General features: G+C 40.1%; 1 protein-coding gene across 3 annotated transcripts; it reads left to right on the top strand.

Annotated features, from left to right (window-relative positions):
- The first annotated feature begins 6,108 nt into the window (after positions 1-6,108).
- LOC136520683 (uncharacterized) lies at positions 6,109-18,945 on the top strand. Of its 3 annotated transcripts, none has more exons than XM_066514311.1 (26): positions 6,109-6,224; positions 6,307-6,590; positions 7,110-7,462; positions 8,173-8,290; positions 8,383-8,506; positions 8,654-8,734; positions 8,984-9,203; positions 9,741-9,810; positions 9,911-9,964; positions 10,459-10,527; positions 10,867-10,923; positions 11,003-11,110; positions 11,194-11,266; positions 11,730-11,764; positions 12,406-12,495; positions 13,181-13,362; positions 13,657-13,765; positions 13,849-13,947; positions 14,039-14,182; positions 14,289-14,450; positions 14,996-15,214; positions 15,396-15,589; positions 15,668-15,839; positions 16,636-16,818; positions 18,011-18,187; positions 18,343-18,945. In XM_066514311.1, the coding sequence occupies exons 1-26, from the start codon at positions 6,215-6,217 to the stop codon at positions 18,424-18,426; spliced, it is 3,471 nt and encodes a 1,156-aa protein (XP_066370408.1). In that variant the 5' UTR covers positions 6,109-6,214; the 3' UTR covers positions 18,427-18,945. The 3 variants fall into 3 exon arrangements, with proteins under 3 accessions (XP_066370408.1, XP_066370407.1, XP_066370406.1); XM_066514310.1 differs by having other exon boundaries at positions 11,721-11,764; positions 16,639-16,818; XM_066514309.1 differs by having other exon boundaries at positions 11,721-11,764.
- Positions 18,946-19,791: the final 846 nt, after the last annotated feature.

Here is a 19,791-nt window from a genome sequence, read left to right as displayed (position 1 = left end):
TCGATAGGGCTAGACTTTTCCTCTACGTGTAACCCTCTTCTTCCTCGTCCTTAGGAGATAGGATTTGCTTCTTCATGGTACTCTTCTTGTCTGTCTTCTTCTTCTTTGGCCCTCTCTCGTTGTTCGCATCCGTGCAACAATCGACATTCCCCTTGTATCGACTCGCGCCACAGTGCGGATAGCTCTACAAGTTCTCATACTTGTCCCGATATAGGATACAGTGGTTAGGGTAGGCATGGAACTTTTTAAGCTTCATCGCCACTGGCTGGATTAGCTTCTTCGCCTGGTAGCTATTGGCGGGCACCTTGTTACCCTCTGGGTATGTGTCAGCAAGGATACGTAACAAGTCGTTGAAGCAAGTGTTGGACCAGCCATGGTGAGCCTTTAGCATCAGCATCCAGAGGTTAAAACGTAGCGTCGTCTAGTGCTTTAGACAATCCTTATAGAGGGGATCAATTGCCGCCTGCTTCATCTCTCTGAAATTCTCTAGGCACCTCAGGCTCCTAAACAGAACGTCATCGTGAAGACGGTTAGCGATTGACTCAAAAAGGTCCATGGTCTCGGGATCCATCATAGGATCACCGCCATCCCCATCATTGCTGCCCCCACCACCATCGTCGTCAGCCGTGTCTTGGAGTAGATCATCCATCATGATGTAATCACGATCTACATTATTGTCGCCAATAGCAGCATTATCATGCCCATCGGCTGCTGCTGATGAGGTTTGTTGTTCTACATTCACCTCTGCCATCATCGTTGTCAATGAGTTTCCTCTAGATGCACCGGCACTCGGATCCTCTGCTTCCCCATGAAACTTAGAGATGGTGTAATCCTCGATGAAACCATACCGGACCAAGTGAGATTTCACCACGTTATCTTCATGCAGTAGAAGGTTCTCGTAGCTCTTACACGTATATACGGTGTGTTCCCGCTTTAGATCCAGATGATGCCTTTTCGCAGCGGCAATAAACTTTGTCACATAATCTAGGTATGAAGGATCCAGCCTAGATGTCTTGTACATCCATTCCCTATTCGTGACCATGAAACCTTGCACACACAAATAGCAAAAATGGCGCATATAAGCAGAGCAATATGGAAAAAAGTAGCTAGGTAGCTCTAGATCTAATTTTCTCTCTCCTCCAAATAGATCTAGATCTAGATCTTGAGAAAAAGCACCCAAATCATGGAAAAGAGAGAGGATTGAGGGTTTGAGAGCGAGAATCAACCTCTTGCGGTGCCCCCTTCACCAAATCCAAGGGTAAAACCTCTCCCCTAGAAAATGGCCATTTTTTAGGGTTTTAAGGTCAAACCCCGAAAAATGGAGAAGCTGTGGGGAAGAAGGGTGGGTGCAGCTACATTTATAGCCCAGACTTAACCGAGGCAGGCACTGTAAGGAAACCACCTCAATTAATCGCCTATTAACCAAGGCGGTTGTATTAGACCAAACGCCTCGGTTAATAAACATTAACCGAGGCGGTTGCTTATAACAATCATCTCGGTTAATGTTGCGTTAGGGTAACCACCTCGGTTAATCCACATTAACCATGGTAGTTTCTTTATAGTGCCCACCTCAGTTAAGGGTTGCTGGCTTGGCTGCCCTGCCTCAAATAACCGAGGCGGGCAACCAGGGCAACCGCCTTGGAGCTCCATTTCGAAATGATGTGCATAAGATTTTGTGTAGTAGTGACTCCAATTTACTAAGATATGAATATGGAAAGATGACTTTGCTTTAGAGTTGTTCTACACTTGTCAACTGCACAAGGATATGTGTTAGCCAATGCCACATATTCACCTATATAAGGAATGTTTTGGAATGACTTTATGTTAGCCATGTATCTTAAGATGCTATGCTCATGCTTATTTTAACTCTAACCTTTACTCGAGGACGAGCAAAGAGCTAAGTGTGGGGGTTATAGAGGACGGACAGGGCTATCACCATCTACCGCCTCCCCCTACAACCCATGGATTATGCACGTATTTGATGGTGTACACTAGTCTAAGTGCCACGCTTAGACTATTGGACACTACTCTCATACTCCCAGAAAGAACAAGAGCAAACCCAAAAGCTCACCAAACCAACACTATAGCAGGATCAAATCCCTAACTAGGTAGTTGCATAGGTCAAACAAATAATCTTTGTAACCAACATACTAATAATATCAACCTAGTTCTTGAGCGATGAACATATATGAACACAATCATACTAATAGATGAACGATGAACAAACTTGAGCTAGTTCATACTAGAATGAATAACTAGCATGAGCAAGATCATAGTAAGTACATGTTCTAGCATGAACATGATCATAAGAACAATGAACCAATAGGATCCAAGTAGCATGGGCATGATGAACATATCACAAATAAGATGAATATTCCATTGATATTTGAAGAGTGTTACAAGATGAACAAAGATTCTTCTAGAGAGCTAGACTCACCAAGAACACCTTTTGATCTAGTTGAGCTCTGTAGGACTAATTCTCCACTAAGAACTTGGAAACTAAGGTTACAAGTGTGAGATTTGTAGCTCTTATGTGTGGTGTTGAATATAGGGGGTTCACTATGCTTTTATAGGTGGGAATGACCCTTAAGGTGGTGCACCAAAGATCACGCCGAGGGGGGATCCCGGGGATCGGCCGAACCACCCTATCCCCCTAGGAAGGAGAGGCGGTGCATCCAATGGATGATCTTGGTCCTGGTAGGCGATGTGAAGATCTTGGAGGCAGTTTGGCTTGATTGGCCTTAATTGAGGGTCGACCGACCCCCTGATTGGGCCAGGATTGGTTGATCATAGTCTAGGCCCATCCTTTTGTGTGTTGGCCCACCAAGCCATTTTGTGTTATCTTCCCCGCGTTCCTCTGATTTTTGGGCCAAATTGGAGTGGAGTTGGCCTTTTTGGATCATTGTATGTATGTTGACGATTTGTCGGATGATAATTGGATTTTGAACTTCTTCGCCATATTTCATGTGCGTTTTTCATGAAAATCAAAGTTACATATAACTGAAATTCTCCAAGTACATGTGCAAATATGTTATTTAAAACTAAATATGCATGTTAGTGATGCTAGTTCTTCTTTATTTCTGAGATAATTGACTATCAAATTTGACATTTAGTGACTGTCAACAGGCATGCGATATGAGCATGGGCATTTGAATTAGTGGTACAGTGGCGCGCAGCACGCGAGCACGAGTACGAGTGACCAATCTGTCATGCGAGGCTAATGCGGGTGTCACAAGTTGACGATAGAGCGGCCCATGTGAGGCAAGCTATGGCCACGGTGCTACCGAGAGTGGCTAAGGAGGGGGCCAGCACTGGCAAGCTAGTGAGCAGCAAAGTGGCGGGTGAGAGGCAACCTGTAGCGGTGGGATGGCGAACACATGTGGGATGAGCTACGATATGAGGATGGCGAGCAGTGGCACTAGAAGACGAGCGAAAACCAAGTGGGATGATGTTGCAAGTCTATTGGGAAGGAATAAAAGTTCCAAGTTTGGTTTTGGTAATTTAGTGCTAACTAGTGGACTAATTCTTTCATGGAGATATTTAAGCTAGGATCCACAAGATGGTGTTGAGCAAGGTGGTGACCATGATGGAGATAATGTAGTCCATAAGTGCAAGTGCTCAACATGGTGATGTTGAAGGTGAAAACGATGGAGAATGAATGATAAGGATGAGCAGAAGCCCGAAGGCAAAGGTATAACTTGTTAGAATTTGATACCCCTAGTTATGTGTAGCAGCCCTCGGATCTTTGAAAGGATATTGCAAGTATGACCCACCTAATATCTGGTGGTCTAGCAGAGGGCACCACCGAAGCTTAGGCTACTCTGACCACTCTGGTCAAATCGGTCATTTCACTATGTGAGACGACATCATCGGAAACTTCTCGTGCTCCTAGGTTCAAGGCAGTAAGATTTAGTAAAGTTTAACAGATCATGGCAATTCTTCTGGTGCCATTGGAGAGAAGGGCACCAGAGAAAAGCCCCTTAACACATGGCGGCGATCAACAATGTTAGAGCACGAGGGAATTAAAAGGGGTTCACCAGAGCTCTGGTGAGGGCCACTAGAAGGTTCTGGTGCCCCTAAATTGGTACTACGTACTCCCTCTGTCCTAAAATATAGTGTATTCTGACATTTGCAATTTGTCCTGAAATATAGTGCATTTGGGTACAAGAAGATAATGTTCACTTGAATAAAAATACATGACTATTTTGTATAAGAAAAGTAATTCATGTACTTGCCATATTTTGTATAAGGAGACTTAGAGTTCACCCTTTAATCATGCGGAATAGAGTCAGATTTCAATAGATTAGAAAGTTAAGTGAGGGGTACATGCGTCTATTGCATTCTCCCTTATTTTGTCCAAGAATAGCTAGAATGTACTATATTTCAGGACAGAGGGGGTAGATGTGTTTAAGGCCCTCTTTGGCAGGGCTCTGGCTCCCGCCCCTGTTCACCTATCGGCCGCCCATGGGCCGACAGGGAGGTACTATTCACCGGAGTCATTTTTCTCTCTCCTTCTTTCCTCTCTCACAGACACCGCCGGAGCCGGAGAAGCTTGTTTTTCAGGCTCCGTGGCTCTGGCTCCTCCTGGCACCTATCGGCCCATGGGCGGCCGATAGGTGCGGGAGCCAGAGCCGCCGGAGCCCTGCCAAAGAGGCCCTAACCATCGGATTTCTCGAGTGGTGAGCACCAGAGAAATCCAAAGAGAAGGGTTACTTGTAGTAGAAAATCATTGCTTGCACAACGTTTGAAGCCATCGGATTTCTCCTGTGCCACTGAAGAAAGGGCACCAGAATTTAGGTCGTGTAACGACTAGTTTAAACTAGCCATTGATATAGTCGTTGGGGACTTTAGTGAAAAGCTTCGGTGCCCCCACTCCAATCAAAGGGCATAATGGCTAGCTCTTGAGTGAATCTATAAACATAGGGTGTGCCCGAGCTATTTTGCTCTCCCATCTGATATCCACACCTATTGCAGCTCAAGAACGAACTCCACTCACATAAGCATACTTAGAGATTGCATCTGAGTGAGATTGGGAGTAATCTAGTTTATTTGCATTGAGAGTTTGCATCTAGTGACACTAGAGAATCATTAAAGCTATGAGATTCTTATTACTCTTGGTGGTCGCTACCACCTAGATGCCTTGGAGCAGCGGGACTTCATCGAGAACTATGTGGAGATTGTGCGGGGCTCCAGAGGAGGATTTATAAGGGGCTTTTGTGCTCATCCCTTCCAACAAAGGTGAAGAGAAACTCTAGTGGATACTGGGGCTTGTGGAGTGTCTATCTTGAGGGGTAGTTGAGCTTGCAAAGGAGCGACGATCCTAAACTCGCTTCAACTGTGATGTAGGCGGCTAGTAAGCCACCAAACCTCGTGAAAAATCTAGTATCAAATTTTGTTCCAATGGTTTGCGTTGTCCACACTTGTTCTTTTCTTTTGTGCTTCTCATGCTTGTGTAGTTGATTATCTTTAGCTTGCTTAGTGTAGTTCTTCTTACTAGAGTAGTTATTCGAGTAGCTTGTTCTCCTTGTTGGCTGATAGCTCTAGCAAGTAGCTTAGTTCTTTCAGCTTTTTTCTCACTAGACTTGTGTATGAGTGTTTGCTTGGCTTGCTAGACTAAATGCAAGTAGTGTTTAATATGTCTTACCTTTATTACTCATCACTCATTTTTTGCCCAGTTGTGATTGTGTTTTGAAGGATTTTGAATAGGTTATTCACCCTTTCAGCCATCAATCGGTCCTTTCGAGGAAGAAAAAAGAGAAAAATAAGAGAATGACAATAGACCCCATATGTTAGATAGCCCATTCCATATTTTGATGGTCTATAAGCATAAAACAGAGACAATGCCATCCCTTCCAACCATATATGGAGTAGGAACCAAAGCACAAGCTTATACAGGTTATCCTCAATAGCAGAGTTAATTGGCTAGCTCATATGAACTTAAATAAAAGTAAAATAATCTAACATATAAGTATATTAAATATAGACATATAAATCATAGAGAAATATATAGGCTAAACTATTTGTTAAGAGTTAGCTTACTATTTTCTCTTTTTCTTATTAAATAGATATAATATTTTATTAGCTACCTGTTTTAACACTGTTGCTAATCGCATACCAGATCTAGTTGACCCAAAATTTTAACACTATTCCGGCCGGCTCGTGTGGTATCCCAGCGACGGCGGACGGCGGACGGCGCCGGCGCTCGCCGCTGGCCATGGCGTCACGTGAGCATCCGAGTCTTCCTACCTATATACTTCCACTAAATCGGCCCTCCCAACCCAAGTCATCTCCTGTTCTCTTGCGCAGTGCTACTCGAGCAGCAGGAGAAGCTGCGGCGGCACGTCGACGAGTGGCGCTTCCGCTCCCGCGCCGCCATCTCCGAACTCAGCTCCGGCTCCGGACCACCATCCCCAACTCCCTCCGTGCCCTCCTGTCCCGTCAGGCTCCGCGTAGCCCCCGCCGACCCCGCGGGGGCTGGCGCCGCGTCCATACTCCTGACCCCCGCGGCGGCCGATGACAACGTTGCGGTCGCCAAGTTCGTCGCCGTGCTGTCGCACTCCTGCATCGAGATATCACGCCTTTCTGATGCGGTATCATTGCTGGAACCCGCCCCCATTCTGTATTGTGAATTTGTGATGCGCGGCTACATGGTTTTGGGATGGAACAGAGTCACATTGCTGAAACCCATTCCTTCATTTCCAACTGTAGTTCATGAACTGTAAATTGATCAACTTGTTAGTAAAGTTGATCAAGTTTTGGGTTTCCCTTGGACGCATTTAGCCATTCAGTAAAGTTTAGTGAGAAGTACCTAGGAAATTTTAGCATGCCAGTTCAATTCACATGTGCTCAATGAAGAACAGTGCTGGTCCTGAAAGGATGTACAGCTTTGCCTTGTTATCCTTGTAGTTTAGTAGTTGTTATGGTGGATGTCACTACTTTTGTCATTGCTTGTGCTGTTGTTTTTGGTACAGTGTAACACACTTAACACCTCCAAGCACATGCCTATGCATATAACCTGCTCAGTAGACCGAGGCAAACCTCTTTCTCCTCAACAAAAGATTGTCGGGTTGTGCTTGCTACCTTATCTGTTTTCCTTTTGACTTCTCTAGGCTTCAAAGGGTCTCTACCGGCAACTGCTCCTCTTTGGGCACTGCGCAGGGGGTTCTGGTGAGGCACTTCTGGAGGGGGAGCCACAGAAGATGTTTGCCCACTCAATTCCGTTGTTGCTCGAGCTGTATGAGATTGTCAATGGGCTGATAGTGATTCTTGGGAATCTGCTCCGGCAACTTGATGTGATCTGCTCAGTGCGGGACAAGAATGTTCGACCATTGAACTCATTCAGAAGTTTTGATTTGAGGACAGTATTTGCATTGCTTGGTGAGGGGCTTTCAGTATTCCTATTATTGGATGAAATCTTGAGGCACAACGGCAATGTCAGAAGCCACTTATCATTGTTCTCAAGGTACTAATGTTTGTTTAGTAGTGTAATAGGTTCATTTAGTTTGAATCATCTAAGGTGATATGTGGACTGTTTACTGTGGATGTAATGCTGAATGCACATCTTCAGGGAAAGTTTAACACTGTGGTAACAGATCTTTGTGGGATTCATCTGTGACCTACTCGAATAGTGAAAGTGGAGTACCGCAATGTTTAGTGAATTGTGACTTTTTTTCTTGAAAATGCAGGAGAGCTGCACTTCATTATATTAAGAAGAAAGAATTGTGACTTAATGGCTAAAATCAGAGAGTGTATTGGAATGTAGAGTAATATGATAAAACATTTTTCTACAAAAAATTATACCTTTGGTAGTATAACATTAATATCAATGACATAGGTCAAATCTATATGCGAACTAATCCAAAAATGCTTCAGCTGTGGGTCAATGTTCAGTCATGAAATTGTGGAGGTTGCTGAACAAATATGCATGTAATATCACAATGCTAGGCAAAATTCTACGTAACTTTCTTTCCATTGAGAAAAAATTCTATCAGTTGACGCTTTGTCCACCCATGTATCTTAGACGCAAAAATCTACGTAACTTTCTTTCCATTGAGAAAAAATTCTATCAGTTGATACTTTGTCCACCCATGTATCTTAGACACCACCTTACCTAGCATTATTAACAGGATAAGCATGCTCGGAAAATTGATCAGTTTTGGTCTTTTCTCATAGGATGATGAGTAAAGTGAAATCAGAGGTCGATGTATTTGGTATGTCTGTTGATGATATAGATTTCCTTGATCAAGTAGTCCACAACTTGCAGAAGATTTTTGACAGTGGCTTCTTCCATGTAAGTGTTGGCAAATTAGTTGACCGTTTTCATTTTAAAAATCTATCGTAAAGTACTCTGCTGTTTGTCTCACTGCATTTTTTTTTCTGCAGCGACTGGTGCTAGTAGATTCACCTTTGTGTTCTTCAATAGACCTTGTTAGGTCCAACAAGAAACTTCTAGATGCATTTTATTCTTGCTTCGCTGAGAGCAGTTCTGAAATCATTCTACGCGTTGGTAAGCACCATGTACCTGATCTGTTCCCTCACTGTATCCGCTAAAAAGAGCATGTTCTCAATCCTAATTTATTTCAAGAGATTTACTTCTTTATGTTACTGTTTTGTCTGGCATTTGGTGCCTTCAATAATGAAGTTTGCATTTCAGGATCTTCGAAGGAACTCCCATCTGATCGGAAGACTATACTCCATCTTCTAGCTCTTCTTTTATTCTTCATATCGGCAACTGGTATTTGATCAACATGTGGTTGTTGATATCTATAGATAATATGCATACTTTTATTCTAATCCTACTTTTCCTCTAAACTACTATACATACATCTACTTTTTTTTGTCGAAATCTCTCTGCTCTTCAGCAATAAAAATGATCTTAAGTTGGAGAATGGTTCTGTGTTGCTTCTACCATTCTGATTAGCCTATCTACATTATTCTTTTAACATGATATTATGGTATGATGGAGTTTGTTCTATGTTTTCAGATGAAACTCCTGACAAGAAATCCATGAAACTACTAATGGAGATATTGCAGATGGTTCCAGTGGTCTATTTAGAAGGTGGAAAGTGCATCGTGCTATCTGATTTAATGAGGTGTTATTGCCCTCCAGCACTATCTTTGCTGTCTCCCATTAAGGAAGCTTGTGAAGCTTTTGGAATCACGAAGAGTAACTATTTGGCGCATTTAAATGAAGTGCACTCAAGGTGTGCTATATTTTCTCATCTTTACATGTACATCTTAGCAGTACCTTACCAGGATCCTAGAACTTGGAAGTCCAGCATTCTGTGTCTCCATTGTTACTTCTTCCAGATTATCTCTATCTGTGGAGTTTTAAGTTGGGTAATTGTAGCTCTGATTTATACTTAGATAAGTACACTTTTGGAGAGCATCAACAGATATGGGAGCACCTGCCAAATACGGCATTAAGGTTAGAATTTAGAAACAGAAAAAACTGTACCATGGTTGGAAACAGCTTCATAATTCTTTCCTTTTTAATTTGAGGTGTTTACCTTCCCTCTCTTAAGTTTCATGCATTGCTCCATCCTTAACATGTGTTTGTAGATATTTTAATTGAAAGTGTTACGCCCTAAGATTATGAGTCTCTTGGTATTATCTGACTCTGCTTCTATTGCACATGTCTGAGAAATTTACTGGGCTTGTCACTTTGACACGGCTAAGTCTTTGGTTCTATCTAATGTTTAACACTCCACTTTCCTATAAATATTGTTTGGTATGTGCAGGGATATTGAAGCCATAAATGATTCACTGTCTTGTTGGTCTGTTTCATTCCAGTCAGCTGTTCATCCATCGGTAAATAAGTTTCCCAGCTTCTGGAGTACAATTGCACGCTGAGTCTTGACTTATGTTTGTTCTGCACAACATGCTGAGTTTTGACTCGCGTTGATTTCAGTCGCAGATGTTGACTGAAGAATGGGTTCGGCATCTCCAGAAGCAAATTTTGCAGGTCATTTTAGCTTTTGTCCTTCTTGCTAGTTGAATGCCTCCTAATAAAACTGTCCTGATAGTTCGATTTGAATGCTAAACATTAAAGCATATCTTGAAGCTGAACTACAAAAAACATTGCTACCATTCCATGATCTGAAGATGGCTTCTTGTGATCATTTTGTTGTACTTTTTTCTTTCTTATTAATTTTTGTTGGCTGAGACTTGCCGTGCCAAATGAATTTGTTTTTGGATCTGCTAATTACCTACCTTGTGCTCCTAAGTAGCCAATTTAGCTGAGCAGGCAAAAACTGTTGCCTACTTTTACAGAGGTGATTGATTTTTCTAAAGCAATTGATACTTCTTTCTGATGATTATAAGTTTCTTTGAAGCTTGTCTTTGAACAGTTTTTTGTCAACACTACAGAATTTGAAGAACTACTGATAGAATGCTATTGGAAGGAATCATAAGAGTCGGTCCTCTAGCTTTGCTTATTTCTTTTGCTCTTCAGTGCAGGGAGTACTGCTTGCAGATAGAATACATATGCTTGTTCAGTCTATGCTTGACCTACATACACATCTTAAGGTACCTATACTTACCAACTTTGCTTTACCTCTTTTTTGCTTCTCTAGTTCTCTCTGTGTTTGTTGGCCTGCATTGGGGTCCTGTGACCTATTCATTACTTTGAGTAGTTCTTGCCTTGCTCGCATGGTACCAACTTGGGCAGTTGGGCCTGTGGCGCCCCTATTTATTCTGAGGTTTTATTTGTTGCTAGTGCATGTCTACTGGCCTACTGACCTCAGCTCGATATTTGGTAAATATGTCTAGTGGCACTGTTTAGATACTTTTCACATTTCCCTCTTTATATCATAGTAACATCTTTGATACATCATCTTGACTGATATATATAATACTCGAATCAAGGTTCCACTGAGAAGGGAGAAAGCCAAGTCTCTTTGTCAAATGGTTGTGGCTCTGAAGGTATCAGAAAACTGTTAATTTGCTCGTTGAAATTTTGAAGTACCTGTTTTGTTTAACACTACTCATTCTAATATATTAGTCCATAGGAGACTTGTTCAACACAAGAGGGCCCAGCATAGTACGTAGTCTTCCTCACATCATCAATATCATTCAATCAGATATTGAACAGCTCATACTACCATTGAAGGTTCATTTTCCAACTTCCTGAACTTTATTCCATTTCCCCTTTCTTCATGGATCCTGATGTTATGTTACTTTGTCCTTAAGCAGGATAAACTGCAAACTGAAATTGCCAAGGCAGATCAAGTGAGCAAAACAGGTTTTCTTAGCTTGTTGAGACGTGGTACGTGACACTATTCATGTATTTCTTTTTCCCAAGAAAATGATTCATTTTTGTTATGCTAGGATTCATATAATTGAAACATAGCATAAGGCACAATTGTTTCTCTTTTGTGCACTCCTGTCTGTTGAAAGATGCTGTTTGCTAGATGTACTAGTGCCTAGTGTGGATCTATCAGTTGTTTTGTATATCAGCATTTAGAAATAATATTTTGTCAGTATGCACATATATAATAAAAACTCTTCCTTGGTTTAATATGTCAATCATATACAGCTTTATGCCTTCTTAGCTTGGTAATCAATTTTCATTTTTTTGTGTGAAAATGCCTTTCGGAAACATCAATGTTTGCAAAACATAAGAGGATGCGTCCAAAGTCCAAATGTACAGTTAAAAGACTAATTTTGCTGTGCACTTTATTTTGTGTTCATACTTCTAACATGGGACAGCATTGGTTTAGGCGGTGCAGAGTTGGAGACGAAGCTTCTTGATTCACTGTCATTGGTAACACATCTTTGAACATTTTTTCTATATAAGTTTGTGAAGTATTATGTTTAGATGTTGATTGTTTTCTTCATTTGTTCAAAAGGGGTAAAAGAATATATAGTACATTGAGAAACTAACTGTTCACTGGCACTAACTCAGTTAATTTTGATTGTATTTATTTCTTCGTTTACATTAAAGGCATGTCTAGGTAATGGTGTGCTTGATATATTTACAACTCAACTATCCTATTTCTTGTTGCCTCTATCTCCTTTCTATTCTTATAATTCAGTTGATGAGTAGCGAGGGTAATGCTACAAATTTTTGCTGATGGTTAATTATTTTGTCACTAGAAATGAAAATGAAAACAGGTTAGCTTAAGGTTTACTGTAACTGTGCTGTCTCTGATTGAGATAGGGATTGAGTAGATACTGGAGTTTGTATTTGATATTTATGCTAGATTGTAATTGTTGTGTCAAGTAAAACTGTAGAGCATGCTGGATAGCCAATTATCAGATTAGGATGGTTCTTTTTCAGCTAAGTTTCAGTTGAAGATCTGAGAACCATTTTTTCTTTAAGATACAAATATTATTTAGCTAATTTGTTTATTTCAATGATTTAGTTCTAGAACTGACTAGTTTTGTATTTCTTGATTGCTCCAGGTATTGATATCCTTGCAATTGCTTGAAGGAGGTGGAAGTTCTTCGAGGCAGCTGACACTTTCTATTACCATGGATATTCTACACAGTTTGGTGTGTTTGCCAATTACTGGATGCATTATTACCATCTTGCTGTAGCTGGCTTGAGCGTCCTCTGGAAATGTCGTGTGGTACTGTGCAGTACAAATGTAGACTAACTCACTAGCATGTTTTTAAAAAAAAACTTGACCTGCGGGGGGTTATGACGGCCCCCGGGTATTTTGTTAAGAAGAAGACCTTCTCACACAGGCTGAGAAAACCCCCGAACCTCCGCCCCCACCCATACACAGCGGAACACTAGCATGTTTAGAGATTACATGGATACGAATTTGCTAGTGGTTGGTCAATTGGTTTGCTTGTGAGCCTGAAGAGAATGCGAACTCATAAAACTGCACCTCAAGACTTTTCTAACGCTAAAGGTAGCATGACGACTGAGTTAACACAGATTAACCAAATTGGGTATGGTTGAGAACTTGAATATGGATATGTTGCTTTTGCCTGCATACTTCCAGATTTAGCTTAATACTTTATTCTGAAGTCTGAGTTAGCAAGTTGATCTCCATCAAATCTTCTAGAAAGTCCTCTTTGTGTACTCATTTACTCATATTATTTCCTCCATGAGGGCTATTATTGAATACAAGTGCTATTAACAATAATTGTTTTTATTTTTTGTTTGTTTTTCTTAATAGATATGTTTTATTTGACATTTATAATACTAATATTTGTAGCCACAAAGCAGGGTCACTTGGATGTTGAACTGGGTAGAGTGAGGAAGCTTATATCGAAGTTCAGAATTATTTCAAATTGCCAGTCCCTGATTGATGAAAGAACAAACTGTAGCTTCTTGTACTGGAGAAAGGAGATGCTTTCAATTTGGTTATCCATGGTATATGGAGATGCTTGCAAATTGTCTTGGATACAGTAAGTGTTTTAGATGTCAGTAAAATTTCATGATGCTCTTATAACCACATCCACATGCCTTTGATATGAACAATGGAATGTGTTGTCATTGGCAGTTATTATTATTTTTCATTTTAAGTACTCCGCTCGATTTTGTGCATGAGTTTTATTCTTTGATTGGCTCATCTGTTTGATATTTATATCTTTTTCTTCAATTTGTTTGCGTCTTACATAGGACTTCTCACTAAATCTTTTTGAGAAGTCTCAATCACAAGTGTTCATTTTTTCCTTACATTGATTATTTTGAGTTAACAGAAACATCATTGATTCATTTTCTGATGGAACATTGCTCCTTGGGCTTGGGAATGTGGGCCCAGTTGCTCTTCGGAGTTATGAGGAAGACATTGAAAATGCTTTGAGGGAGGTGAGTTTTTTTTACTACATATGCTGTTGTGTTGACTAAAGTCAGGAATTCGAAGTAAGACATGGTCACTCTCTTTTCTGTAGGAGGTGGTTGCTCCACTATGCAGGGACATTGAGACTGATCTCCGACTTCATGTTCATTCTACTCATTTGAAAGGAGCAGTTGATGTGAACCCAACAAAGGTAACAAAGTACTATTGTAAGGGTTGAGAATTGTATTATTTCTTTGTTTTTTTTAGTGCTGACTATAAACTATGTCTGCGTTGATGGTCAGACTGGGGTTTGTAATCTTTCATGGTACTTACGAATGAGGCCCTTGAGGTTACCTGTCAAGTTTGTTGATGTTAAATTGCTCGTGGAAAATCATCTAAATTCTGCGTTCTATACGTACTCTGTGATGCCTAATTATGATGACAAGGTATCTATCAACTATCATGCCCTTCCCATGTCAGATAAGAACTACTACAATTGACAGTCATACATTATCTTATCAAATGCTTGCTTATGTGTTGAGTTTACTCTAGATATATGCAGAGATGCATGAACTAGGAGAGCTGAAATATGGCGTTGAACTGGAAGATTTCTGTCTTACTGTGGAAACTCTGGATCAAGGTTTTGATCTCAGAAAAACTATCGAAGATCTTTATTCGTTCTGTGAGAAATACTCCTACAGCATTATCAAACAGGTGGGTACTAATACTTATGTCATGGAAGGATACTTTAGTAATCATTCTTCATATGAACTCTTTTCAAGTTGTAAGAATCTGAAGAATAGTCTTTTTTTTTTCCAATGTTTTAAATCGTGGGCTAAGATATTAGCGGTGGCCTCTTTCGAAAGCTAAAATATGTTTGCCTACTCCCTATGATTCCAAATGTAAGACGTCTTAGGATTCTAGCTTCTTTAACTTGAACTATCAATATATATAAAGTTATATAGAATTATAGATCAAGAGTTATGGTTGATGTTATTAGATTCATCATGGAAAAAATTTGTTCATGGTATATAGCTTTCTCTATTTAAATAGTATACATCTGCAAAATTGTAAGTTAAAGTGTCATATTGGAGACCTTGTCAATTGTCATGTCCTAAATGACTTCATTTGGAATCAGAGGAAGTACTCTGCAGCTGTTTGTTCCAGCAAAATCTCCTTTATGCTTGTGTTAAGACTTAAGACTCTTAAAGTAACTTGTCTTTCTTTTGTCCCGCTTTTGTCTGTATGTATTTATGCAGATGTTTATTGAGAATGATTTGGATGGCCAAGGCCGTAAAAATTTAAGAGTTTTCTGTGTTGAACACATTGCATCATCAACAGCGATGTGCAGTTTGCAGCAAATTTCTGCAGCTTTGGACTCCATTTTGATGTTTTTAGACAGGATGGTTTTAGATCTGGATGTGTTGCTTCAAAGCAACGCCGACGTCCATATGTTAAAGGATTTAAAACAGTTAGAGGTAATTTTTGCTCTTGATATGTTCTGAATTATTTATATTGTGCTATTTGTGATGCATAGGGTGATCTCTGACCCTATTCGGATATTCACCGTAGGCCGCATCATGAACAAAAGACGAGCTAGTTATTTCATATTCAATTTAAATTATTTATTTAATTATTAATTTTTACTTGATATACCAGAACACTAGGGTATCCAGTGCACACCCTGCTATCCAAGGAGAGCTGAAAGTTACCATAGGGAAGCATGGAATTGGAGACCATACTCTGGGTTTCCTTGAACAAGTACGAGCTGTGGTGTATAGAATAGGAAATGCAGTAGGCCTGATGAGAATGCTTGCTGCTGGATGTACCCGCTATTCCAACAGCATCTCAAGGTGTGTGCTCTTAAACTTTCTTGGTTGAACTTGTGGACACATATTTTGTTGACAGTTGGTCCTTTCTCATGCTTGTAGATATGCAAGAATGTCCAACTATGACTTGAGCTACTCGACAAGTTGCAAGATAGTGGGTTGGGATTATGACATTGCTGAAACTGGGAAGATACTGGATATGGAGGCACGAAACAAGGAAGCACTGGATAAGAGGATTCAAACCTTTCTAAGGTTGGTTACCTACATTAGACAGGTACTATCTTCCACTTACTATTTACTGTTTTCTTTTAGTTTTATATTTCCCCCTCCAAGCTATGTGAAATTATAAATTATGTCAACTGCCGAATGTCAGTTTTTACTTTCTGTACACTAGTCTGTTGTGTTTTGGAACATTATACAATGGTACCTTTCCTTTTGTGTAGTACTATAGGTGGAAAGTTCAATATTTTCATATGGTGCACCTGTCTTATTCACATACTACTATGCTAGAAGTAGTTTTTGCATTGTTTCACAATGATAAGTCAATCTCATTATCATCTTGTAATTCAGGAGTCAGGACAAGTACCTCTGTGAATATTGTGTTGCTCAGAAGAATTTTTTTTTACTGGTAAAATATGGTTACTAGTTCAATATCACGCATCCTCACTTTTCCAGGCAAAAAGTAATTGTATTTTGTTGCACACTCTGATGCATGTTGATCAGGGGAAAAAATTATATCATAAATAAAGCTGATTCCAAACAGCGCTCACATGATAAGCCACAATAAAGTTGTTTTTTTTAACTGAACAAGTTGATGATGTTCCATCAACTTTGCGTAACACCTATGCAATCATTAAATATTTTCCAATCTAGTTTGATCTCAGGTAATACTGGTTTGCTACATTGGCTAGGTTTGTTCTTTGTTCAGCCAGTCTTGTATAAGGCATGGGCTGGGATTTATATCTTGTAAAGTTTCGCCAAACATTCACACAAATGGTATGCGAAGAAGCCTTATGTGTTTCCTCTTTGACCGTTCTCTGACTACTCAACTTTTCTTGGATGATCTGTAGAAGATTCAGAGCAATGAGCTTAAAGCAATGGATGACTTTTTCCAAATTGTTCCATTGCTCATTGCCAACATGGTGGACAATAGGGTGCTTCTCAAGGATAAACTATTGAGACGAGGGCATGAAGCCAAGAACACCATTCATACCTATGATAGTTTCCTATTAGGGGTTGCTTTTATCCTCAAGGTAACTTTGCTCGAGTGTTATTCTTGTTTCATTCTGCTTTTGCTTTACCAGGACTATTTATGAATGTATTCAGGTGTCTCTGACAGTCTTACCAGAGGGGGGTGCCTATGCACCCACAGCAAAAACAAAATTTAGTGCTAATTATCTCAAATCACCACCCATGCACCCCCTCAATCCAGGGTCATGCACCCCCCACGGCGCAACATGGAAGTGTGAAAGCTCAACTGCTCGAGCAAACTAATACAAGCCATTGATGAGCCTAGTGCCAATAAATATGAGCATGCCAGGATCAAGGGCAGACCAAGTCCTGCATGTACGATGATAAAAAAAAAGTCGACGTAATTAGGCCTAGGACCAGAACTCTAGAAGCCCATGATTCATTGTCTAATCAGTACATTATTATTATATACTATTCGTTGATGCATGCTTCCTGCACCCTCTCATTTTATTCCGTGATTGCACAAGCTAAGTACTACTCTTTGTTTCTATATACACTTCAAGTATTCATGACATTTCTTCCAAACAAAACACCTAAACTTGCAATTATTGCTTGCTTGCTAATTGTTTCTATAGTAGAAATAGATATAACTAGATGTTCAGATTTGTATTGGGAGATTTTTTTCAGTTGGGGTATAGATAGGCTAGATGCCAAGTACATATAAGAATAAGAAAAATAAGACTCATCTTTCATTGTTTCATAATTAGGAGCTCTGATTTTTTTTAGATAATGGGAGATGTAGTTATATAGGTTTGATTTATCAAACTATAGGATTTGATAAGAATTTAGGTTTTAAAATTAGTTGACCATGGTAGTATGTCATTTGAATTACTAGTGCTATCTGATTAAGTGGCAAATAATCGATACTAATTTCCTATACCGATCTCTGCATAGATCTGAGATAAGTGTTTGTCCTAAGTTTGATAACCCGGCCTATTGTATATATTTATTGATTTTGCATAGCTCTCTCTATGTTTATATATAATTTTGCAGATCCGTGTATATTACCTTAGAAAAATCAAACTTTAGCATGTAAATAATGTATATCAAGGTTAAGGCTCTGTTTGGTGGAGCTCCGGTCAACTCCTCTATGCATGCACCCCCTTCATTTTAGCTCTAGCTTCGCCACTGAGTCTTACCTTTATGTTCTCTGAGTTCTGACTCGAGACCTTGTGTTCTGATGCTTTATCTTAGGTATTGGAACAAGAAAACCATTTTGATGAACTCAATTGGTTTGCTTCCACAAAAACAAAATTTGAGGGAGAGTCAGAAAACAAGGTCAACAAAATAGATGCAAGCGCAAATAGGTCTGCTTTCACCAATCTGAAACTTTGGCGTGCAACTCCATCAGTTGGAACAGAACATCATAAGGTACTTTAACTTTGGCTCTCATTCTCTATGGCAAGGTTCTTTTTTCAGAACTACAAAAACAGCCTGACTTGTGCCCGTTACCAGTGCTGCCACATAACTGTACCATAGGTTTTCCCCTTCTGCCCAAGAACTAACATCCCTAGTTTCCATAACAGGGTGTTGACAAGGGAAAGCGGTACCAGCAGGAGATCGAGCTTATAGAGTGTACCCTCAGGTTAGCAAGAACAGTATTGAGATGACACGTTGAGACTGTAGGATACCTATGTTGCCCGCTGATGTATTTTTTGCATACCCTTTGGAGTATCTTATGCATGTACATTAACAAGAACGAAAAGAAGAAGAAGGCCAAACTTCAGGTATTGGAGCCATGAAGGCAGCTTCAGAACTTATTACAAGCAGAAACATGGGGCTGGTTGTTGACACTACCATATATTGGTTGTACGCAATTTTTGTATATAGATAGAAGGCGAAAGAACAGGTGTAATGTCGAATTTCACTATACTGTTATGTACTTTCACAACAGCCGAAAAGTGGTAGAATTCAGGCAAACAATCTCATATCTGTGTTGTGAATCTGTCGAAATTGTATCCATAGACTGGCTATTGTCGGGTACACTGTCATGTACACATGTGTCAGTCTCTAGTGAGTTGGGAATTATTTCATTTGTATTGTATGCATTTGGAACATGTAAATTCAGAATCTCATTTGGATGATTCGAATTTTGACTGATTTCTCAGAAATTGAATGGTTCGGTTCTCTTTGAATTCTCGTAGAACTCTCCTGCTTGTAAAACGTGATCTAGATAAATGATTTCATGGGAAAAGACGAAAAGGAACATGGTTAGCTCCGTGACACCCAACTGCAACTCAGTAAATTTTCCCACTAAAAAGACGAGATGATTGGAATTTTGCTATTATCAAAGTTGGGCTTCCCTTTTGTCATCCCGCAAGAGGGATTAGCTAGATTGTCATTATCAAACTAGGTACATACGCTGAAATGCCATTGATCTTACGCTAAAATGGCATTGATCTTATTTCTTCCAAAATTCAATCACTTTTTTATTCCATCCAATTTTTATTTCATGTTTTACCCGTCTTTAGAAACCTTGGGCCTGATTGGTTCGGATCCAAAATTTGCCCAGTCAAAACTATGGCCGTGCCAAAATTTGATTGCCAAAAATTTGGCAATAATTTTGATATAGCACTTGGTTGGGTGCCAAATTGTGACATCCAAAATTTTAGACCTTGGTATAATGCCAAAATAGGAAGGACCTTTGTCTCTTGTATGCAGCTAAAGAACTTTATAAGACTTGTCAAAACTTTGCCCATAAACATTAATGTGCTAATTATTTGATAATGAACCAAATGATGACTAAAATTTTGGCATGCCATGATTTTGGTTGAGCAAGAAACGGTAACAACAGCAGCCGCATTCGCCCCAACGCGGGTTCGCCCGCCGCCGCCGGCCAACGCTAGCACGACGCCGCTCCGCTGCCCAACGCTAGCACGACGTCACGCCGCCCAACGCCAGCCCACAGACACTGCTCCATGGCCGAGTAGGCGCGCTCCAGCCATGGCCAGTTATTAATTTAACGCTGACATGCA

Source organism: Miscanthus floridulus, chromosome 18 (assembly GCF_019320115.1).
Source record: "Miscanthus floridulus cultivar M001 chromosome 18, ASM1932011v1, whole genome shotgun sequence".
Lineage (NCBI taxonomy): Eukaryota > Viridiplantae > Streptophyta > Magnoliopsida > Poales > Poaceae > Miscanthus > Miscanthus floridulus.
The sequence above is the reverse complement of the archived record's forward strand: the minus strand, read 5'-3'. Positions and strand labels throughout refer to the sequence as shown.